The sequence below is a fragment of the Schistocerca piceifrons genome, chromosome 9 (assembly GCF_021461385.2).
Source record: "Schistocerca piceifrons isolate TAMUIC-IGC-003096 chromosome 9, iqSchPice1.1, whole genome shotgun sequence".
Classification (NCBI taxonomy): Eukaryota; Metazoa; Arthropoda; class Insecta; order Orthoptera; family Acrididae; genus Schistocerca; species Schistocerca piceifrons.
In genome coordinates, this window is record NC_060146.1 from 196,769,155 (window position 1) to 196,794,234 (window position 25,080).

Below are 25,080 nucleotides of genomic sequence, written 5' to 3' on the forward strand. Positions count from 1 at the left end.
AGCTGCATTTCGTCGACACTCGCCATAGATGAGTATCATCTCAGCCTTTTCAGAGTTCGAATACACCATGGTCACAGTTCCCACAACACTATTACAGACGTCTGGTAACACGGTGTACTACAGTTGGTCTGCGTGCGGAGACGAATGCAGAATAACAATAGCAGCAAGCGCTACATGCGGACACTGCGACAACTAGACCAAACCACAACAGTGCACTACAGCCACACTCGTAAACACGGTCGTCATCGTAAACATGTCCCTTCAGATGCTGCTCGCCGACCGTGTCCCCTGTTTGTTACAACACGCAACTGAACGTCGGAGGTTTCAAGCGTCAACTTTAGGTTACAATATCTCCGTATGTAATTAACATTTTACAATGCAACAAACGGCACTGATTACGTATTTGTTTATATGTTCAGATCTACTAACAAAACTAACTTGGTTCCATTTAAAAAAACGTAGGTTTTTGTTAAAAAACACACTTCCGTGCATTTTTGTATGGTTTGTATTAAACAATTACACTAGCCCCTCTCCTCACGTTCGGTCTGTGGAATCGGTTCGTCAGTATTTGATGTGGTTTACGAAATATATCCAGCGGTAACGTTAGGTGACTCACCCTGTATATATATATACCTATATATATATATATATATAAACCTATTTTACTGCCTGCCCCATCGATCTTATCCCGATGGGCATGCCCCTGACACTACGCAGGCTAGGATGTTATTCGCTGCAGGTTCCTAATACTAATTTCCTAATCTAATTCCTACTAACTAGTTATAACCTAAGTCAATTCCGGTGCTTCGTCTACTCCGTGATATTATTCCCCACTCCCCCTAGTCCCGCACGTGGCGGATCCCGGACTACTAAGGTCGGCCTATCCACTCGCAGGCGGTATAGGAGTAGGGCGCGTGTTTGGTGTTAGAATATCTTCAGTTTTACTTTAATTTATGTTAATTTATTTCTCTCAGGTATTCCTTTAACACTTTTCGTGATACCTCGTCTACTAGTTTGTTAAGAGTTTGAAAAGTGTCTTGTTGTCTTATTAGGTGGTATGCGTCATGGTCAGGTAATTGGTCACGTAGTGTGGAAGCAAAAGGGGACACTCGTAAATCCCGTGATCGGGAGTACCCTCCAGTTCACCACATTCACACGCGGGTGTGGCCCTTTTCCCGAACCAACGTAAGTATGTCGAGTAAGGCCCATCTGCAGTGAGAAAATGGATCAGCCCTCTGGTGGGTTCAAAGTATTTCATTTTTAATCGTTCCCTAGTGTTCGGAATAAGTTCATATGTCCTAAGTCCTGTTTCAACCGTCTCCCATAGTTCTTGCCACAGTTGTTCAACCCTTTGCCGAATCTCACCCTTGTCCCTTGCCCCAGTGCCTAAAATTTCCTCTATCTTCGTAACATTTCCTTTCTTGACCCAGAACCACGCAGCCTGCTCTCTAATTTTGATGTCCAAGGGGCAGAGCCCCATTCTGACCATAAAGCTCCCCCTGGTGATGACCTGTAAGTCCCCACAGACTGTCACACCTCAACAGCCATGCATCTCACCAGCATGCAGCACACCTCGAGATATAGGCTTTTTTTTGGAGGCTTGTACCATCCTCGCGATCCGGGGAAATTAAACCAAGATCCCCATTCCCTGTGACACACAACGTTCAACCACCACTGCCATGGTGGTCGCTGAAGCATTCCCCGGAGCCTACGGTGACAGGGGACTGCCGGCGCTTACCAGTCCCCAGCTCAGAAAACCCGGGATCGCCAACCCATACCCAGCAAACGAATGTGGAGCCCCTGAAGGCCCTCACAATTCTATTATTAATCCCAGAATCACGGCTGCCAACAAGCAAATTACTGAGAAGACACAATCTCATAATAAGTCATTTCTAAACAGCGCTTTCCAAAATCCACAATATGGCGATAATGATCCTCATGTACTAGGGCATGTTCTTGTCCTGTCTCATTCTTTGGAGCACAGGCATTGTCGTGCAGGGTGTCCGAAAAGTCTTTCCCTGATTACATAAATTGATAACTCAGACTAGAAGTAAGATACAAATACAAAACTGGTGTCTAATTGTTTGTAAACTATCAAAGGTTTTTACACATCAGTAAATTTCCACATGAGCGCCCTTGGTAGCACGTATCACATATAGGCGATATTCAATTTCCGTCCAGACATTAGCCAACATCACTGGAGGGATCGATTCAACGACTGTAGTTATGCATTGCCGCAGGGTTTCAAGATCTGGTACACGTGTTCGATAGACCTCGTCCTTGACATAACCCTATAAAATGAAGTTTAATGGGGTTATGTTAGGAGAGCGTGGAGGCCAAACCGTTGGCCCATCAGGATCAATTCATCGCCCAGGAAAGGTCATATCGAGATAGGCACGGACGTCCAAACCCCAATGAGGCGGTGCACCGTCTTGCTCAAACAAATCGGGGTGATACTGAAGCAGCTGAGGAACAACATACAGTTGCAACATGTCCAGATACACTGCAGATCTGATGGTAGCCTCAGCGAAGAAGAATGGCCCAATAATTCGATCGTGCAATAGCGCGCACCAAACATTCACCTTTGGACCGCCTCTGGTGCACTCCATGCCCTCGCCAGGGGGTTGTGAACCTCAAATGCGCACATTATGGCGATTCACTACTCCACTGACAAAAAAGGTCGCTTCGTCGGAAAAGGTAATTCGTCTGAGATAAGCATCATCGTCCTCAATACGTGATAGCATATCGACCGCAAAGTCATATCGACGTGTACTGTCATTGGGCAACAAGGCCTGAACGATTTGCACTTTGTATGCACGAAACTATAAACGTTTGTGTAAAATGTCACGGAGAGAGCTTTCTGGCATCTGTAATTCACGTGAGGTCCTGCGCACCGATTTCTTCGGACTTCGCAGAAAAGACTGCCTTACAGCTTCGACCCTGTCTGCTGAGGTTCTTGGTCGAGCAGACCTCGGAAGGTCAGCAACCGAACCTGTGTTCTTAAACCTCTCATACCAGGCTTTAATGCTCTTGACATCAGGTGGATTCCTTCCACAAGTTTTCTGGTACCACAGGACACACTGTGCTTTCTCCTGATTGGTTAACATGGCTTCTTGGGCACTTCCCCTCATACACTACCTACGAGCTGCGATCCTAAAACTTTGATAGTTCTAAACAATTCGTCACAAGTTTGATATTTGTTTCTTACTTCTAGCCTGAATTTATGTAATCAGGGAAAGACTTTTCGGACATCCTGTATTTCAACAGAGACCAGTCAGTTTTCGAAAATGTGTCAGTAGAACCGCATACCACCCTTAATTTACGCTGGAGGATGATGGTTCAGATGGCTCTGAGCACTATGGGACTTAATTGCTCTGGTCATCAGTCCCCTAGAACAGGACTACTTTAACCTAACTAACCTAAGGACATCACACACATCCATGCCCGAGGCAGGATTCGAACCTGCAACCGTAGTGGTCGCGTGGTTCCAGACTGTAGCGCGTAGAACCTCTCGGCCACTCTGGTCGGCTACGCTGGAGGAGCTCACTCTCAGTCATCTCTTATGACCTGGGCACCTGTAAAAGGAAAACATTAAAATTTGTGAAAGGACAAGTTGGGTTTAGCTTTAACAATTCTGTTCCACAAAATACTGGGATGTGCTGAAAAATAGTGTCTCCGAATTTTTTATGTGAAAATTCTTATAGCTTTTTGAATAAAAGAAAATTTAGTAACATTCTACATCTTTATTCTTCATGTCCGTATATTTCTTTCTCTACTTACTCGCCTTGGCAATGGCCTTGCCGCAGTGGCTACACCGGTTCCCGTGAGATCCCCGAAGTTAAGCGCTGTCAGGAGTGGTCGGCACTTGGATGGGTGACCATCCAGGCTGCCATGCGCTGTTGCCATATTTCGGGGTGCACTCAGCCTCGTGATGCCAACTGAGGAGCTACTCGACCGAAGAGTAGCGGCTTCGGTCAAGAATACCACCGTAACGACCGGGAGAGCAGTGTGCTGACCGCACGTTCCTCCTATCCGCACCTTTCACTGAGGATGACATGGCGGACGGATGGTCCCGGTAGGCCACTCGTGGCCTGAAGACGGAGTGCTTTTTTTTATGTACTCGCCTCGGGAACGACCACATTTCTCTCCACGAGAGACCAGTTTGGTGTTACCGTCGCGAAAGTGTTCTTCAACTTTTTGAAATAGATGAATATACGAGGCGTGTTTTTTAAGTAAGCACCGTTTTGAAATTAAAAAAAAAGACGTGCTAAGATATCTCGATAATTTTATTTTTACGTCAAAGCCTGTACCTTAATCTACGCACTGACGCCATTACAGTCTGATTCTTCCTTGTTTACGTTGTGCACTGAGTGTTTAAGATGCCTCCGATAATCGCGAGTCCCGCCGACTGTGAAGTACGGGCTGTTATAAGATTTCTTAGTGCTAAAGGCCTAAAAGCGATCGATATTCATCGTGAGATCTGTGCAGTTAACAGAGAAAATATTATGGGTGATGGAATGGTAAGAAAGTGGGTGATAGCATTTAAAGATGGCGGCACAAATGTGCATGATGAAGAACGGAGTGGGCGTCCTTCGGTCGTTAATGAAAGTTTAGTGCAGGAAGTGGACTATAAGGTGAGAGAAAACAGGTGCTTTAGGCCTACGATTTCGTCGTTGCGGGATGACTTTCCTAATGTTTCTCGTAGTGTTTCGTATAGCACTCAGACCGAGCACTTGAATTGCCGAAAATTGTACGCACGTTGCGCACCAAAAATGTTGACGGATGTGCACAAAACCAAACGTTTAGACAGTGCATTGACTTTCCTCGAGCGGTACCACAACGACGGTGATGATTTCTTAAGTCAAATTGTTACGGGCGATGGAACGTGGGTGGCCTACGTCACACCAGAATCAAAGCAACAGTCCATGGAAGTTGAGCAAGGGCATCGTTTTGCTGCAAGACAATGCCCGTCCGCACCTGGCGAATCAGACCAAAGATCACATCTTTTCGATGGGAAACTCTAGATAATCCTCCGTACAGCCCCGATCTTGCGCCCAGTGACTACCATCTGTTCCTGCACTTGAAGAAACACCTGGGCTGTCAGCGTCTTCAAGACGATGACGAAGTCAAAACAGTGGTGATGCAGTGCTTAACAAGTCGGGGGGAGACTTCTATGAGGAGGGTATTCAAAAACTGGTACAACGTTATGAGAAGTCCCTCAATATTAACGGAACTTATGTAGAAAAGTAGATTAAGGTACAGGCTTTCATGTAGAAATAAAATTATTGAGATATCTTAACACGTCTTCTTTAAATTTCAAAACGGTACTTACTTACAAAACACGCCTCGTAGGACGGCGCAAAGTCCGGACTGTATGGAGGATGATGGACGAGAGCGAACTCGAGGCGCTGGATCGCTTCAGCGTTCATGTGTGGTCTGTCGGGAGAGGGTGCCCTGTGTCTGGACGATCTCTTAGAATTCGAAACACGATTACAGCACTCTGTTTCTCACGCACTGATAAAGTTACGTCACACACCGCCGTCTTACACACTACAGTTGTGAGCCCTCTAGCGTCAGAGGGCTGCAAATATCCGGACGAGAAGCGAAAAGATGAAGAATGTTTTATTTTCAAAGCGTTGAGAGTTTCACACTAACAATCCGGAGGCATCACTTTTAAGCATGCTGCAACGTCGTGTTTACGTGCAAACCGGTGCCAAGTGAAATAATAAGTACAGAGGGCTTGCAAGATATTACTGATCAACAGTTTAACCCAAAGGGCACAGTACTTACACAAAAATTTTGTACAAGTGTATCATATACACAAGTCAGAAAACACATTACACAATACCTTTCTAATTGAATTAGGTGCAAACTAGAACTTCTTATAACTTCTCTACTAACTGTAAGCACTTCAATAATAAAAGGTAAAATCAGTTTCATTTAACGAGGACACTTGAAAAATAAAGGTGAAATAAGTTTCTTTTGAACAGGATACACAAGTAAAAAAAATATATATTACACAAATCCTTTCTGATTGAATTACTTGCAAACAAGAGCTTCTTATAACTTCTATACTAACTGTAACAACTTCAATAATAAAAGGTAAACTCAGTTTCATTTGACAAAGGGTACTTGAATAATAAAGGTGAAGTAAGTTTCTTTTAAATAGGTCACCTGGGCAATCGCAATAGGACAATTCACATAATTTCCGATTTCCGCTTCCCATCAAGTATTTCTCTTTAACATGTACATAGGTTCAACTCCCGATGCACATAAGGTATAATTCAGGACACTAGTCTCCTTCCTTTATGATTTTGAAGGTAAATGCACTACTGGCCCTTAAAATTGCTACACCAAGAAGAAATGCAGATGATAAACGGGCATTCATTGGACAAATATATTATACTAGAACTGACATGTGATTACATTTTCACGCAATTTGGGTGCATAGATCCTGAGAAATCAGTACCCAGAACAACCACCTCTGGCCGTAATAACGGCCTTGATACGTCTGGACATTGAGTCAAACAGAGTTTGGATGGCGTGTACAGGTACAGCTGCCCATGCAGTTTCAACACGGTACCACAGTTCATCAAGAGTAGTGACTTACGTTTTCTGACGAGCCAGTTGCTAGGCCTCCATTGACCAACCGTTTTCAATTGGTGAGAGATCTGGAGAATGTGCTGGCCAGGGCAGCAGTCGCACATTTTCTGTATCCAGAAAGGCCCTTACAGGACATGCAACATGCGGTCGTGCATTATCCTGCTGAAATGTAGGGTTTCACAGGATCGAATGAAGGGTAGAGCCACGGGTCGTAACACATCTGAAATGTTACGTCCACTGTTCAAAGTGCCGTCAATGCGAATAAGAGGTGAGCGAGACGTGTAACCAATGGCACCCTATACCATCACGCCGGGTGATACGCCAGTATGGCGATGACGAATACACGCTTCCAATGTGCGTTCACCGCGATGTCGCCAAACACGGATGCGACCATCATGATGTTGTAAACAGAACCTGGATTCATGCGAAAAAATGACGTTTTGCCATTCGTGCACCCAGGTTCGTCGTTGAGTACACCATCGCAGGCGCTCCTGTCTGTGATGCAGCGTCCAGGGTAGCCGCAGCAATGGACTCCGAGCTGATAGTCCAGGCTGCTGCAAACATCGTCGAACTTTCGTGAAGATGGTCGTTTTCTTGCCAACGTCCCCATCTGTTGACTCAGGGATCGAGACGTGGCTGCACGATTCGTTACAGCAATGCGGATAAGATGCCCGTCATTTCGGCTGCTAGTGATACGAGGCCGTTGGGATCCAGTACGGCGTTCCGTATTACCCTCCTGAACCCACCGATTCCATATTTTGCTAACAGTCATTCGATCTCGACCAACGCGAGCAGCAATGTCGCGATATGATAAATCGCAATCGTGATATGCTACAATCAGACCTTTATCAAAGTCGGAAACGTGATGGTACGCATTTCTCCTCCTTACACGAGACATCACTACAACGTTTCACCAGGCAACGCTGGTTAACTTCTGTTTGTGTATGAGAAGTCGGTTGGAAACTTTTCTCATGGCAGCACGTTATAGGTGTCGCCACCGGCACCAACCTTGTGTGAATACTCTGAAAAGATAATCATTTGCATATCACAGCATCTTCTCCTGCCGGTTAAATTTCGCGTCTGTAGCACGTCATCTTCGTGGTGTAGCAATTTTAATGGCTAGTAGTGTATATAAGGAGTATAGAAAACGGAACAGGCGCCTTGGCGTCCCAATGCAGAGGAAACTTAACTGAATGCAAGATCCCCACTCACTGCAACCCGAAGAACTCAGTGGCCGCCGTATCGGTTGCCATTTTCCCCGCGGCCAAAAGAACCTCCCGTTCCCTCTGGTATTGGTCGGCCAAGGCGTCGTACTCCGGACATCGATATAGACATGGACTAGGTGGCCGCTGCAGTGCTGTAACAGAATAGCACAAACACACAGCCACAGTGAAAAGAAACAATGTTAACAGCCCCTAGAATATATTAAGATAAAATTCTGGAATGAGAGATCACATCAAGACAAAAGCAAATTAAAAATGGTTAAGAGCATTATCTGTAGACTTCAAATTTCAAAATACGTAGAACTGCCCCAGCACAAACAGGCTAGTTTTAAAAGGGCAACGATGAGACAAAGCATAATATTATTACACCAGTACGTCGCAGTTCCAATACAATATTGACACTCATAAGAAAGAAGCTAGTGAAAACACGGGTAAGTCTGATTGTAAAACTAGAAAGCTTGAATGTCTACTTCTTCAATAGAAAGCTGCGTGGTACATAATTCAACCTCAATAGCCAAAATGAATAGCACATTGCTCAGCGTCCTGTGTAGAAGACCATGACCCAGTCACGCCTCAAGAACTTGCAATAACAGGCCCGCTTCCGCATTCCGAGCCACATACACCGGTCAAATCCAGCTAACTCCACGCAAACACTAGTTTCACTCTCTGAGCAGCGACACGTACCGGCCGTTCCGAAGGCAAAACCCAGTCTGCCCGCCACCCCACCAGCACCACCACCGGACAAAAAGGCAAAGATCCGGGTGAATCGAACGGAGAAAGCAACTGGCTCCAGCGTATCACATCCCTTCTTACAATCAAATTTCAGGATTTCATTTGTTACACCAGCTGATTGCGTTTTGTTTTTAAAGGTCTAACATCACGGAGTGGAACGTGGAAAGGCTGACCTCAGACGATCAGAGGGGTCCTGTCCTCTCCAAATTATTGCGCACCCTTCGGCACATCACAAAAGCCATACGCCTAGGCAGAATATGCGCCGGGCGCCAAAAATGGAATTTTCTCCAGCAGCACTTGAACAAAACAGGTGAGATACATGCGATTGCAGTCTTTCTCGGCGTATTCCACTGATGAATTATTCTCGGGTTATGGGAGGGAGTTGACACACTTCGCCAGAAGGTGATGGGTACGAAACTCATTGAAACGTTGCCACAAGACGACGCCACCACTCGGCTGAAAACACGAGGAGAATTCATCAGCAAAACAGGCGAGTCTTTATTTGTAAGTAAGTTCTTTGGGAATACAGGTTTTCTCGGTGAATTTCAGTGTCGAAACTTTTCGAGGAATCAACCGAATCGCGGCGCCTTCGCTGGAAGATGACGAGTTAGAAATTCGCAATGTGCGAAAATTTTATACAATATGGTATCCATGGCCCGCCCGGTTGGCCGTGCGGTATAACGCACGACTTTCTGGGCAGGAAGGAGCGCCTGGTCCCGGCACGAATCCGCCCGGAGGATTTGTGTTGAAGTCCGGTGAACCGGCCAGTCTGTGGATAGTTTTTAGGCGGTTTTCCATCTGCCTCGGAGAATGCGGGCTGGTTCCCCTTATTCCGCGATTGCTGCGCAAACAAGTTCTCCGCGTACGTTTACACCACCATTACTCTACCACGGAAACATAGGGGTTACACTCGTCTGGTGTGAGACGTTCCCTGGGGGATACACCGGTGGCCGAATCGCAGAATAATTCTGGGTTCGGTGTGGGGCGACGGAGGGGGGAAGTGGACTGCGGTAGTCGTCGTGGGGTTGTGGACCAATGCGATTGCGGCGGGGACGGAGCCTCTCCGTCATTTCTAGGTCCCCGGTTAACATACAATACAATACATACAATGGTATCCATACATATTATAAAAAACTATGTGCAACTGTACGCATGTACACTGATCAGGCAGAACATTATGACCATATACGTAATAGCCAGTGTGTCCACATTGGCACGGATAAAAGCCGCAACGTGTCGTGACATGGAAGCAATGAGGCCTTGGTAGGTCTATGGAGGGAGTTGACACACATCTGCACACACCTAATTCCCGTAATTTTCGGGAAAATGGGGGGGGGGGGGGGGGTGCGATGAAATCTGACGCCACGTTCAGTCATATCCCAGATGTGTTCCATTGGGTTGAGATCTGGCGAGCTGGGGGGACAGCACATCAATTATAACTCGCCACTGTATTCCTCAAACCACTCCATCACACTCCTCGTCTTGTGACATGGCGCATTGTCTTGTGAAAAATGTCACTGGCGTCATGAAGGGGTGTACATGGTATTTGTTGTATTCTCCAACAGTTTATTGAACGTAACTTCTTCTACAATACAATAGCTGGCTGTACAATAGATGTAGGCGTGGGTCCGTCGATCTAGCCGGAGATGTGATTCCTCTCGGTCGGCTGGTACTTCGATCGGCGGTGCAGTGCAGCGGCTTCGGTGATATCTTCATGGAGACTCCGCTATAGCGGTTGCCATTAGCAGCGGACGAAGACTGGTCTGCCTTCGACCGGCCGGGCCTATATAGTGAGCTGGAGCCAATAGAAACCCAGTTTAGAAATCCGTGGCCGGATATGTCGCTGCGACCTCTGCAACTAAAGGTTCCTATTAATCGACTGGAATCTTCGGCGTGTTTCCTGATGTCTTCGCCTGTTTGGCTATTGGTTTGTTTCCCTCATAGCGTGGCTGTTATGCAGTGCTGCCTGCCATATAGGGGAACCCGATGGCAGACAGTACAGTATTGAACCAGTTTACGATACTTCTTGGCCACCATGGTGCCTTGCACGAGCACCATTGGAATCATGGATGCCCATGTCAATGTTCCCGAGAGCATAATGGAATGGCCACCAACTTGCCTCTGCCCAGCAGTACAGGTGTCAGGGAGCTGTTCCCCTGGAAGACGACGAATTCGCGCCCTCCTGTCGACATGATGAAGGAGGTATGCCGGCCGGAGTGGCCGTGCGGTTCTAGGCGCTACAGTCTGAAACCGAGCGACCGCTACTGTCGCAGGTTCGAATCCTGCCTCGGGCATGGATGTGTGTGATGTCCTTAGGTTAGTTAGGTTTAATTAGTTCGAAGTTCTAGGTGACTGATGACCTCAGAAGTTAAGTCGCATAGTGCTCCTTGAACCATTTGAAGGAGGTATCGGTGTTCATCAGCCCATGCAAAGCTCTGCCGCTGTGCTAACGAACAGTGCCGATGGTCACGAGCCCATTTCAGTCGTAGTTGTCTACGTTGTGTTGTTAACATTGGCACATGCATGGGTCGCCGTCTGCGGACGGCCATCGATGGAAGTGGTCGCTGCACTGTACTCTGCCCAGCATGAAAGTCTGATGTTAGTTCCATCACAGTTCGCCGACTGTTCTGTTTTACCAGTCCGCCCAGCCTACGACAGCCGACATCTGTAATGAGGGGTGGCAGCCCAACCCGACGACGTCTGGACGTGGTTTCATCTTGGTTTCGACACGTATTGAAGACACTCCCCACAGAACTGCTCGTAAAGCATACAAGTCGTGCAATTTACGAAATGCTCCTACAGAGACTCCTGCACATCACCATGTGGCCTCGGTCAAACTGAAATAGGTCGGGCACCTTCCCCATTCAACACACAGACAGCAGACTCACTGATACTACATGCACCAAGCGTGTGTCTAACTAGCAGTCATTCCTCGTCAGGTGTCACTGATACATTACCGGCCATTAAAATTGCTATACCAAGAAAAAATGCAGATGATAAACGGGTATTCATTGCACAAATATATTATACAAGAACGGACATGTGATTACATTTTCACGCAATTTGGGTGCATAGATCCTGAGAAGTCAGTACCCAGAACAACCACCTCTGGCCGTAATAACGGCCTTGATACGCCTGGGCATTGAGTCAAACAGAGCTTGGATGGCGTGTACAGACAGGTACAGCTGCCCATGCAGATTCAAGACGATACCACAGTTCATCAAGAGTAGTGACTGGCGTATTGTGACGAGCCAGTTGCTCGGCCACAGCCGGTCAACTGCTGTTTGTGTATGAGAGATCGGTTGGAAACTTTCCTCATGTCAGTACGTTGTAAGTGTCGCCACCGGCGCCAACCTTGTGTGAATACTCTGAGTGGCTAATCATTTGCATATCACAGTATCTTCTTCCTGTCAGTTAAATTTCGCTTCTGTAGCACGTCATCTTCGTGGTGTAGCAATTTTAATGGTCAGTAGTGTATATTATTGAAGGGAATGGCGGACCCATTTTCGAACAGGCGATGAATTCGTTTGAGCCAAGGGTAATTCCTTTCTTATACTGTGGTTGCGTTCTTTATTCTTGTTAGGGTTTGAGATTTTTACCTTATATTAATTTTAGTTCCCGTTCTTTTGGCTGTGAGGTGGAATTTGGGTCCATACTGAGGAAAAAACCTCCCTAAAAACTTCAGTATGGTAATTTGTATGTTAAACTAATCTATATTAATCCTCTTACAAATTTTGATCCTGTAATTCCTGCGGCATAACTTGTACTTGCTGGGTTCTGTCATGGTTGTTTAGTAGCACTTGGTGGGAACGAGTATTTATGTTTTGGAAAATTAAGCTGGATCGGTGGTTGTTTTAACGAGAGCGTTGTTTTTGATTCTGTTGTTAATCTAGATTCTCCGTATTTTGCTGTCACTTATATCAGTCTCTGCTCTAGTAGCTGTACATGTGCTACATGGTATGGATATCTTCTATTGGCTCTTGGACTAGTATTTATCGCTGTTCGTATCATTATGTTAAATATTTTTGGTGTGTGAACGTTTGTAAAAAAAAGGGCTCCAAGCACTATGGGACTTAACATCTGAGGTCATCAGCCCCTAGAACTTAGAACTACTTAAACCTAACTAACCTAAGGACATCACACAGATCCATGCCCGAGGCAGCATTCGAACCTGCGACAGCAGCAGCAGTGCGTGCCTATAACCGCTCGGCCACAGCGGCCGGTTTGAACGTTTCATATCATCCATATTGGTGCAGCATGTTCCATGGTTGGTATTATAAAACCGGATTTTAAGTGCATATTTGACACGTACATGAGAGGTAACTATGAACCTCAGTATCTTGTAAACGGGTAAAGAAATCAGTAAAATTTTTGGAGATCGGGATCTTGGGAATACATCGTAAGAATTTCAGCCATTTACTTGGAATCCGCGGCTCGGTTTTGGTACGAAGGGGTGGTATAGGAAAAGGTTTATTTCGGGGGTTGGGGGTGGCTCCTAAGGGAACGCCCATGAAGTAATTGTGTTTCCAAAAGGCACTTAAGACTCACCGTAGGCATCAAATGCAAAAAGACAACTGAATCGCTCCGATTGCCTAAGCAGGAGGAAATTTGTAACATTGATCTTTGGCCCCATACTGTTGGATAGCGACACTAAGAAGAGCCTTCTGTGGGGTATACAAATGGTCCCCAGCCCAAGGACTATCCAAAACACTTGACCTTACATTTCTGTCAGCAATCGAACCCGAGGTATAAGCCCCGGAAGAATCCGAAACTGGCCCCATACTGTTGGATAGCCACACTAAGAAGAGCCTTCTGTGGGGTATACAAATGGTCCCCAGCCCAAGGACTATCCAAAACACTTGATCCTACATTTCTGTCAGCAATAGAACCCGAGGTATAAGCTCCGGAAGAATCCCGTTTTATGTGCGACGTTTTTTAATATATCAGGTAGCGCATGCTTCCCGCACGCATTCCGATATGGGCGACGGCGTTGCTGCAGCGCGTACGCAACGTAGCGAGACTCCTATGCAGGTATATAAGCACCGACATGTAGGCAAGGGATTAGTATGGCATTCGCGTCTTCCCTCCGTGCGTGTACTATGGAGACGTTATTACCAACTGTGTCCAAGCAGTACCAACGTGCTGTTATTCTTCTCTTGGATGCCGAAGGACGAATACTGGGAGGCATCCATTGGAGAATTAAGAATGTGTGCGGTTAAGGCGAAACGGCCGAGGAAACTTCGACAGAGAATCCTACTGCTTCATGACAGCGCACGTCCCCATATCGCGAATGTCGTAGCGCCAGCTCAAGTGGCGTCGGTGGAATGACAGCCTCATTGCTCACGGCGATTTTCCTGACTGGCATACCGATTCTGGACAATACGGCCGTCCGACTGTCCCCCCCCCCCCCCCCTCCTTATATCAGGACAATATTAACTGGTCACTGCTACGTTAGCAAGTTTGAGTAGAGGAACTGTAATTTATCGTTAAGGATCCTGTGAGTGGTGTTTTTGACAGACAGATTTCAAGTAACGTTAGTTTTATACCTTTACTCGCTCTATAGAGGAGATCACTTTTATTGTGTCTCACTGTTTAGAGGCACAAAACGCGCGGGTGTTTTCAGCTCGTTACTAAATGCAAATAAGTAGGAGGCCGAGTTGATAGGAGCTGAAGGAGTCCAGGTTGCAATACTATGCGGTTCGGCACACTGTTAGAGAAAAGGATTACTATTCAGGAAACACGTAGTACAATGAAATTACTTTTCTTCAGTAGTTTGTAGGACTGCAGCTGCGGCTATGAACTGACAGTCTTATAACATGGAATACCATGAACTAATACAACATATTCTCATGGACTAAGCCTGATAGGCCCTCCTCACAGAATCAATGCAAACATTGCAGAACTGGCTGAGGGCCGATTATGAAAGTGCGTCTGCCTAGGCTGAAGTCTAGCTAAGAAGTGCACGAGGCACACTCCAGCTCCGCCGAGCTGCACAGCCCGCCAGAGTGCGCTGTGCTCGGCAGACGAGGGGCTGCCGACCTTGCGTTGGCGCGGCGTTGCAGTAGTATCTGTGGCAAAGATACTACAACTTTCAATATCACCAGAACGATATTCGTTCAGAGCCTGTTCACCAAAGTTGGAATCTCTCTTTTTCAGTCTCCATATGTTTTCGTGTTAAGTCAGTCTAGCAGTTCTATCCTTTTCTGATTGGTCTTCATATACATTGTCACAAAAAAAGTAACATGAAGCAGTATACATTCCACTTTTTTCTAAAGATTGAATCTCGTCTTTAATTCTTGGATGTCAGGTCCGTCAGTTGTGCAAAACACCGTTTTTTCTCAGTATCCACTGTGCCATCATCAGTGGCTTTTCGTTTTTATTTATTCTGCAATGTGAACATTTTTGTTAAATGATTATAAAATTATGTCCATCTTTAGTTCAAACAACATATCGTTTCTTTTTGTAAATACCTTTACGTTTGGTGTGCATGAATTTTCTGGATCAATTGTGTGTTAATTACTAGAGGTAGCTTGCCATCTGCAACCAAACGATGTTGATGAGAAAGTTTTCTGCTGGAAGTTAACCTATCTTCTAGAACGTAATTTAGTTTGTCGCAATGTTTCCGCGCCTATATTCGTTTTTACTTACGTTTTCGTGTGCCAAGCACTTACATTCTCCGCATCATGCTGAGGTGTTGTGATGCACATGTAACTGTAACAAGTATTTTCCCCAAATAACGTAGTAAAACACTCTTCACTTCAGCAAAACACAGTGTGATTGTGGTTTGTTGTGTGTCCCAGTGCAGTCACTGTTCATTTGTTCACCAGAGAGTTCGGAGCCAAATTTGAATTTTGTTTGCATTTTATCTTTGTATGTGTGCGTGTGCGTCTGTGTGTGTGTGTGTGTGTTTTCTGTGCGCTTCTTAGCTGTGTGTGTTCTCTTTTATATGGTATTCATTTTGTGTGTAAATGGTGCGTCTTTGCAGATTTTAGTGTATCATTTTTTAGCGCGCGCGCGCGCGCGCGCGCGCGCGTGTGTGTGTGTGTGTAGATGTGTGCCTGTGTGCGTGTGTGTGCGTGTGTGCGCGTGTGAGTATTTACAAAAAGAAACTATCTATTGTTTGAACTAAGATGCACATAATTTTATAATCATTTAACAGAAATGTTCACATTGAAGAATTAAAAAAACGAAAACCCACTGATGGTGGCACAGGGGTCCCGTAACATGTTTGGGTACTGAGAGAAAATGGTGTTTTGCATAACTGAAGGACCTCACTTCCAACAATTTCAACTGCTAATACGGCCAACAATGCTGAAAGGAGTACAATGGGTCGCACTTGTATGTGGCACCAGAATAAGATAAGAATATCAATAAATTAAAATGAAACTAGTATATTATAAACGACAAATGTCTCTGATAGGCTCGATAATGTGTATTGCTGACTGTGCGCGACCGTAGAGCCAGAGACACTGTTTCTGGTCTGAGAATGCAGTGTTGGAGAGAGCTGGGCGCACATTTGTAGGCAGCTGTGTGTGAGGGAAAGACGGTGGGGTGGGCGGCTTCTGTGGTGTGCTGTGTGAAGTCACCAAGAGTTAGATCAATGCAGGTATGTCGATATTGTTGAACACAGAAGCAGAAGTCTTCATGTATGCGAGGTAAAAATTCTCAATAATTACGATTTCTGTTTTTGCCAGAGCGTTAGTATAGGTGAGTTGGCTGACAATTTGTTATTGTTGAGTAACCCCACGATGTACGTAAACGGTTTTCACAGAAGGTCTAGTTAGGTATTTCATTTTTGTAATGCTTTTAAGATTTGTTAACAGAGCTATGTGTAATTTGATGGTTTGCTTTTACGTTGGATTAATGAAGTTAGATAATACTAGCTGTTTAAATCTCATTGTTTGTGAATCAATTGCGAGTGATGTAACTTCAACTGTCAGATGTTTTTGAAAAGACAAACTTAATTTGCAATATAATTTTGCTATATGCAGTGGGTGCTAGTAATCCATCATAATAAGCAACGCCTCCCGGTCCAGGGCATATATTTTTCAAAGAATTTGGAATTTCTTAAATGTTCTCGTTTATCAGCCAAATGAATTTCATGTGCATTTCAAGTATTATGGCCACCATTGAACACTGATGAGCCTGTAGTTAGTATATTTATATTTTTTTATGAGAGACCAGAATATACACGTTCCACCGTTGCTGCTTTAGACGTAAGACCATTTAATTTACTTGTTACGTGTACAGGGAACAAACTTTTTGATTTTTTAACAGGGCTTTGGCATTCAGTGGTAAAGGGGGTGAATGTATTTTGCAGTGACTGTTTCTTTATTGGTATTGAGAGTTGCATTACCCAATCGATTCGTGTTAAGTTTTGCTAACAATTACACACACTAAGAACACTACTTGCACTTACAACACGCCACACGACAATTCGAGTTCAGTAGTCATTCCACAGATCAGACATTCATTCAACTTAATCGTCAAGTCTGTTATATCACCTTTTAAGGAACGTTACAATGTGGACATCTACATCTACACCTGCGTGATTATTCTGCTACTCACAATAAAGTGCCTGGAAGAGGGTTGAGTGAACCACCTTCAAACTGTCTCTCTACCGTTCCACTCTCCAACGGCGCGCGGGATAAACGAGCACTTCAGTTTTTCTGTGCGAGCCCTGATTTCTCTTATTTTATCATGTTTTATCATGTTAATCATTTCTCTCTATGTAGGTGGGTGGCAACAGAATGTTTTCGCAACCGGAGGAGAAAACTGGTGATTGAAATTTTATGAGAAGATCCCGATCGCAACGAAAAACACGTTTGTTTTAATTATTGCCACTCCAATCATGTCTGTTGCACTATCTACCCTATTTCGCGATAATACTGCCCTTCTTTGTACTTTTTCGATGTCATCCGTCAGTCCCACCTGATTCGGATCCCACACTGCACAGCAATACTCCAGAATAGGGCGGACAAGCGTGGTGTAAGCAGTCTCTTTAGTACACCTGCAGCACCTTCTAAGTGTTCTGCCAAAGAATCGCAGTCTTTGGTTTTTTCTATCAACAACATTATCTATGTGATCGTTCCAATTTATTTTATTTGTAATTGTAACCCCTAAGTATTAAGTCGAATTTACAGCCCTTATTTGTGTCACATCGCGTAATCGAAATTTAGGTGATTTCTTTTATCACTCATGTGAATAACTTCAGGTTCAATTGCCACTTTTCGCACCATGTAGATTTCTTATCTAAATAATTTTGCAATTCGTTTTGGTCTTCTGATGACTTTACAAGACGGTAAATGACAGCATCACCTGCAAACAATCTAAGACGGCTACTCAGATTGTCTCCTATATCGTTGATCTAGATCAGGGACAATAGAGGGCCTATAACACTTCCTTGTGGAACGCCGGATATTACTTCTGTTTTTCTTCTAGAACTACGAACCGTGACCTATCTGACAGGAAATCACGAATCCAGTCGCACAACTAAGGCGATACTCCGTAGGCACGCAGTTTGGTTAGAAGACGCTTGTGAGGAACGGTATCGAAAGCCTTCTGGAAATCTAAAAATATGGAATCAGTCTGATCCCCTGTCGATAGCACTCATTACTTCATGGGTATAAAGAGCTAGTTGTGTATCACAAGAACAATATTTTCTGAATCCGTTCTATGTGTCAATAAATCGTTTTCTTCGAGGTAATTCATAATGTTCGAATACAGTGTACGTTCCAAAACCCTACTGCAAATCGACATTAGTGATATGGGCCTGTAATTCAGCCGATTACTCCTACTTCCCTTTTTGGGTATTGGTGTGACTTGAGAAATTTTTCAGTCTTTAGGTACGGATCTTTCTGTGAGCGAGTGGTTGTATATAATTGCTAAATATGGAGCTATAGTATTCTAAGTTTTTTTTAATAAATTTGGTGTATATTTCCTGGATTTTGCTTTGCTGACAAGTACCACTGCAGTCTTGCCTACATGTAGCATATTAACAGGTGAAGCCAGGAAGTGAAAGCTGTGTTTCTGACAGAAATCTGGTCAGCTGTGTAGTTCATTAGAATGTCGTCTGGCTTGTCCAGAACTGGAGGCCGAGGTGCCCGTCTACCTGGAACACGTCTCCAGCTACACACGGAATGTTGCCCAGTTGCTCTCACGTGGTGTGAGGCATATATCAGCAGCTTTGGTTCCGTTCGCATTCGACAACCTGGTAAGTGACGTTTCCCTTACTCAGTTTGTTACACGTAAGATGGGTAAGAAAATGGCACACGCAGCCATGCTTTAAGTGGTCAGTTCTGAGAGTCTGCTTCCTATGTCTGATTCACACTGTCGTTATCTTTGCGTGTCCGATTGTGACGTTAATCATCTGTAAGAGTTCTGACTCTCCCATACGTCTACGATACTTGTAGCGTTGTTAGAGAGAGAGAATGCAAGCTGAAAACGGATAAGGACGGTGAAAAAATTCGACACTTTCGTCTTCCTCGTAATGTGTTATCAGTCTGCTGAGTCAGAAATTGAATTACTAGTGCAGACTTCAAGAAGAATATAATAATTCCAATTCCAAAGAAAGCAGGTGTTGACAGATGTGAAAATTACCGAACTATCAGTTTAATAAGCAACGGTTGCAAAATCCTAACACGAATTTATTACTGGCGAACGGAAAAACTGGTAGAAGCCGGCCTCGGGGAAGATCATTTTGGATTCCATAGAAATGTTGGAACACGTGAGGCTATAGTGACCCTACGACTCATCTTAGAAAATAGATTAAGCAAAGGCAAACATACGTTTCTAGCATTTGTAGACTTAGAGAAGGCTTTTGACCGTGTTCACTGGAATACACTCTTTCAAATTGTGAATGTGGCAGGGGTAAAATACAGGGAACGAAAGGCTGTTTACATTTTGTACAGATGGCAGATGACAGTTATAAGAGTCGAGGGGCATGAAAGGGAAGCAGGGGTTTGGAGGGGAGTGAAACAGGGTTGTAGATTATCCCCGATGTTATTCAATCTGTTTATTGAGCAAGCAGAAAAGGAAACAAAAGAAAAATTCAGAGCAGGAATTAAAATCCATGGAGAAGAAATAAAAACTTTGAGGTTCACCGATGACATTGTAATTCTGTCAGACACAGCAAAGGACCCGGAGGAGCAGCTGAACGGAGTGGACAGTGTCTTGAAAGGAGGATATAAGATGAACATCAACAAAAGCAAAACGAGGATAATGGAATGTAGTCGAATTAAATCGGGTGGTGCTACGGGAATTAGATTAGAAAATGAGACGCTTAATGTAGTAAATGAGTTTTGCTATTTTTGGAGCAAAATAACTGATGATGTTCGAAGTAGAGAGGATATAAAATGTAGATAGCAATGGCATGGAAAGCGTTTCTGAAGAATAGAAATTTGTTAACATCGAGTATAGATTTAAGTGTCAGGAAGTCTTTTCTGAAAGTATTTGTATGGAGTGTAGCCTTGTATGGAAGTGAAACGTGGACGATAAACAGTTCGGACAAGAAGAGAAGAGAAGCTTTCGAAATGAGGTGCTACAGAAGAATGCTGAAGATTAGATGCGTAGATCCCATAACAGACGACGAGGCATTGAATAGAATTGGAGAGAAGAGAAATTTGTGGCACAACTTGACGAGAAGAAGGGATCGGTTGGTAGGGCATATTCTGAGGTATCAAGGGATCACCAATTTAGTATTGGAGGGCAGTGTGGGGAGGGTAAAAATCGTAGAGGGAGACCAAGAGATGAATACACTAAACAGATTCAGAAGGATGTAGGGTGCAGTAGGAACTGGGAGATGAAGAAACTTGGACAGGTTAGAGTAGCATGGAGAGCTGCATCAAACCAGGCTCTGGACTGAAGACCACACACACACATATATAAAAAATAAAGAAGCCAAAGATAGGCCCGAAGCCTAATGTCTCTGTTCTTTCTAAAACACAGTAAATAATTCACCAGTTTCTTTATGAATAGCATATGTCGGATATTAACAAAGACATAGATGAATAAATATATTTATAAGCGCGCTGCAACCATTTTTTCGTGTAACTGTGGAGTACTTATGGTCTGACGCCATCGATAGTAATCAGCCACTTTGACCTCCAATAACTCATGTACTATTTACGTTACATGCCTGTAATTCGTACCAATTTAGGTTTACACTAATAGCTTTCTAAAGACATGGCGATCGAGAATTTTTTTTTTTTTTTTACTTTAGTGTTATTTTAAAACCTGTACAACTCAGGTAGGCTGGCAGCGGCACACTACGCCGCTCTTCAGCCATAGCGTTTTACAAGAGTATAAAAACATGGTGAATGACAATGAACAAAGTGACGGGCAAAAGAGAGAGGTCACAGAGACAGAAAAACACGGAGTCGTTCACATGTAACGATAACAACACTGAAAACACGTTGGCACGGCGCACAAAACACTGATGAGTCCGACGACACAAGTGAACGTAGGAGTGGGACGGCGGACACCAAAAACACTATATGACGTCACACACACGAGACACAAAAGGCGACGATCTCCGGCGCGCGAATGTTCACTATACGTGTGCGAGTCCGGGGACCTGCCAAGAGAGGAGGAGGAGGAAGGGGAGTGGGAGAGCGAGGGGGGAGAGCAGAGATGCCACGGGCAGGGGAGATAGGGGGAGGGAGGAAGGGGGAGAGGAAGCCCGGGGGAAGAGGGGGAAGGGAGGGGACAGGGAGATGGAAAAAGAAGGGAAGAGAAGAGAAGGGAGGGAGGGTGCCGAAAGGAAAGGACACGGGAAGTGGGGGGCGGGGCAGGGTCAAAGTTGATAGGAGGGGTAGATGGAGGGGGCGAGGACATCATCAGGGAGAGGGAGATGGCGGAAGCCACCTTGGGAGAGGGTATGGAGGGTGGAGAGATGGAGACCGGGTGGGACATGGGAGTACAGGCGCGGCAGCGGGCGGGGGTGGGAGAGGATCGGGGAGACGAGCGGGTGAGGAGGATCGAGTTTACGGGAGGTGTATAGGATTCGTATCCTTTCGAGGAAGAGGAGGAGGTGGGGGAAGGGGATAAGGTCATACAGGATCCGCGTGGGGGAAGGGAGACGGATGCGATAGGCAAGGCGGAGAGCATGGCGTTCAAGGATTTGGAGGGATTTATAAAAGGAAGGGGGGGCGGAGATCCAGGCTGGATGGGCGTAACAGAGGATAGGGCGGATGAGGGACTTATAGGTGTGGAGGATGGTGGAGGGGTCCAGACCCCACGTTCGGCCGGAAAGGAGCTTGAGGAGACGGAGTCGGGAACGTGCCTTGGCTTGGATTGTCTGGAGATGGGGAGTCCAGGAGAGGCGACGGTCGAGGGTGACGCCAAGGTACTTAAGGGTGGGGGTGAGAGCGATGGGACGGCCATAAACGGTGAGATAGAAATCAAGGAGGCGGAAGGAGGGAGTGGTTTTGCCTACAATGATCGCCTGGGTTTTGGAAGGATTGACCTTGAGCAACCACTGGTTGCACCAAGCGGTGAACTGGTCAAGATGGGATTGGAGAAGGTGTTGGGAGCGTTGCAGGGTGGGGGCAAGGGCAAGGAAGGCGGTGTCATCGGCAAACTGGAGAAGGTGGACGGGGGGTGACGACGGCGGCATGTCCGCCGTGTACAACAAGTACAGAAGGGGGGAGAGGACGGAGCCTTGGGGCACACCGGCAGAGGGGAAAAAGGTGTAGGAATCGGTGTTATGGATGGTGACATGGGAAGGACGGCGGGAGAGAAAGGAACCGATCAGACGAACGTAGTTAATGGGAAGGGCGAAGGTTTGGAGCTTGAAGAGGAGACCGGAATGCCACACGCGGTCATATGCGCGTTCGAGGTCAAGAGAGAGGAAGATTGCGGAGCGACGGGAATTGAGCTGTTCGGAAAGGAGATGAGTGAGGTGAAGGAGAAGATCGTCGGAAGAGAAGGACGGCCGAAAGCCACACTGGGTAACGGGGAGGAGGCGGTGCTGGCGGAGATGCTGGTGGATGCGGCGGGTGAGGATAGATTCCAGGACCTTGCTGAAGACCGAGGTAAGGCTGATGGGACGGTAGGAGGAGACGGCGGACGGCGGTTTGCCAGGTTTGAGGAACATGAGGATACGGGAGGTTTTCCACAGGTCGGGGTAGTAACCGGTGGACAGGACTACATTGTAGAGCCTGGCCAGGGTGGAGAGAAAAGAGACAGGAGCTTCACGAAGGTGACGGTAGGTGACACGATCGTGACCAGGAGCGGTGTTGCGTTTGGTGCGGATTGTAGTGATGAGATCCTGTGTGGTGATGGGGGCATTAAGGTCCGTGTGTGGAATGTTGTCCAAGTACTGGAAACCAGGAGCGAGGGGAGGGACAGAGGTGTCAATTCGATCGCGGATATCTGGGAAGAGGGAGTAATCGAACTGGGGATCATCAGGGATGGAAAACACATCGGACAGGTAGGAGGCAAAGTGATTGGCCTTACTAAGGGCGTCAGGGAAGGGGTGATCATCGTGGAGACGAGGATAGTAGGGGGAGGGTTTAGTTCCGGTAAGGCGACGGAAGGCGGTCCAGAACTTGGACGAGTTTATAGGGAGGGTAGCATTTAAATGGGTGCATGTCTGTCGCCAGTCCCGGCATTTCTTAGCCGCGAGCAAATTTCGAATGTGTCGCTGGAGTTGCCGGTGGCGTCGTAGGGTGTCCGGGTCACGCGTGCGGAGGAAGGCACGGTAGAGACGACGGGATTCACGGAGGAGGAGGACAGCCTGTGGTGGTAAGGTACGACAGTGGGGGTGGATGGCAACAGTAGGGACGTGGGCCTCCACGGCCTCAGACAAGGTCTGCTGGAGAAAGGAGGCGGCATGGGTGACATCATCGGGACGGCGGTAGGCGAGAGGGTGGCTATCGACCTGAGTGGAGAGGGTATCCCGGTAGGCATTCCAGTTGGCACGGGAATAGTCATGGATGTACTTAGGGGGAGGGTCATGACGAGGGTCGGGGCGGGGGCGACGGCCGTCTGAAACGGTGAGGAGGACAGGGAGATGGTCGCTACCAATAGGCTCCAGGACATCCACCGTAATGCGACCAAGGAGGTTGGGGGAGGAGAGAATAACATCGGGAGTGGAGTTGGATTCGGGACGGGTGTGCTGGGGGATGGGGATGAGGTCGCCTTGAAGGGAGGAGAGGAACCGATGCCACCGCCGTAACTGGGCAGCGGAGCGACTATGGATGTTGAGGTCGGCGGCGATCACATAGGAGGAGAAGGTACGGTCGATGTGGGAGAGGAAGTCGAAAGGAAGAGGGGCGTTGGGGCGGACATAGATGGTGGCACAGGTAATGGTAAGGCCGGGGAAGAAGAGACTAAGGATCAGGTGTTCGGTGGGGTCGGGAAGGAGAGGTTGGAGCCGAACGGGGATCTGGCGGTGGTGGCCAATGGCAACTCCGCCACGCGCAACTGGGAGGGGATTATCGGAGCGGTGGAGGAGATAGGGGGAGGTGTGGATGGAGTGGTGGGGTTGGAGGAAGGTTTCATTGAGGAGGAAGGCATCCAAACGGTGGGTAGCAAGGGTGTGCAGGAAGAGGTTCTTGTTGGCGGGAAGGGAGCGGATATTGTTGAAAAGGATACGATGCTGTCGCGCCATGATAAGGACTTATACGAGGGTGTCAAGGCGGGAGAAGGTGAAATGGGCCTGGTTATTGGAAAAGGTGGCGTACATTTTAAGGTGGAATATGGAACGGGCGGCGAGGGAGATCTGTTGTAAGGTGTGGGGGCACTGAAAGGGATGGACATTTTGGAGGACAATGGTGAGGAACCTGATGATGTCCTCAGCAGTGGGGGGGGGGGGGCGGACGAAGGGAATTGCCAGGAGGGGTGGGGGCGTCCAGGGGACGGACAGGTATGGTGAGTTCAGGAGTGGTGGGAGGGGGTCGGGCTTTACACTTTTGGGAGTAGGTGGGGTGGGGGAGGCTGCAGGTATTACAGGAGGGAGGGGATTGGAGGTTGGGGCACTGCCGGAGGAAGTGCGCTTGACGACAATGCGGGCAGGTTGGGGCCTCGCGGCACTCTGCTGTTGGATGTGCATTGTAGCGCAGACATCTCTGGCAGCGCAGGGATTGAGGGGGGGAACGGGAGGGGTCGACCTTGTACCGCTGATTGAAGAGGAGGGCACCCTCCTTCAGGAGACGGTCAATGGAGGGGGCGTCCTCAGAGAAAACCCGCATAAGGCGGGTGGGGCCGGTCGCGTTGAAAATGCGGCGGACTGCCCGCACCTCCAGGGTGGGATGGGCCTTCAGCTCCGCCAGCACCTCCTCCTCCGTGATCGACGGGCTAAGCCGAGTGATCATGGCGGTGAGGGTCGGCGGGCGACGCGGGGGTTGGGTTGGCGGGTAGGAGATGGGGAGGGAGCAGGGGTGAGGGAGGCGTGAGGACCAAAACGGGTGATGGGGAGGCGGGAGGGTTGGGCTGGGGGAGGAGATAAGAACAGAATCCCGTCTGGGAGTAAGGAGAGAGATGGGGGCGCCAGGGAAATGTTGGCGGAGGAGGAGGGAGA

At 46.9% G+C, this 25,080-nt stretch overlaps 1 protein-coding gene across 1 annotated transcript in view; it reads left to right on the top strand.

The window, feature by feature from the left end:
- Nucleotides 1–25,080, top strand: part of LOC124716850 — a 74,116-nt gene that overhangs the window by 13,016 nt on the left and 36,020 nt on the right. Inside the window, exons 2-3 of the mRNA XM_047243403.1 lie at nucleotides 8,696–8,868; nucleotides 18,644–18,771. Coding sequence (XP_047099359.1) covers nucleotides 8,696–8,868; nucleotides 18,644–18,771 — 301 coding nt within the window. The remainder of the gene's footprint in view (nucleotides 1–8,695; nucleotides 8,869–18,643; nucleotides 18,772–25,080) is intronic.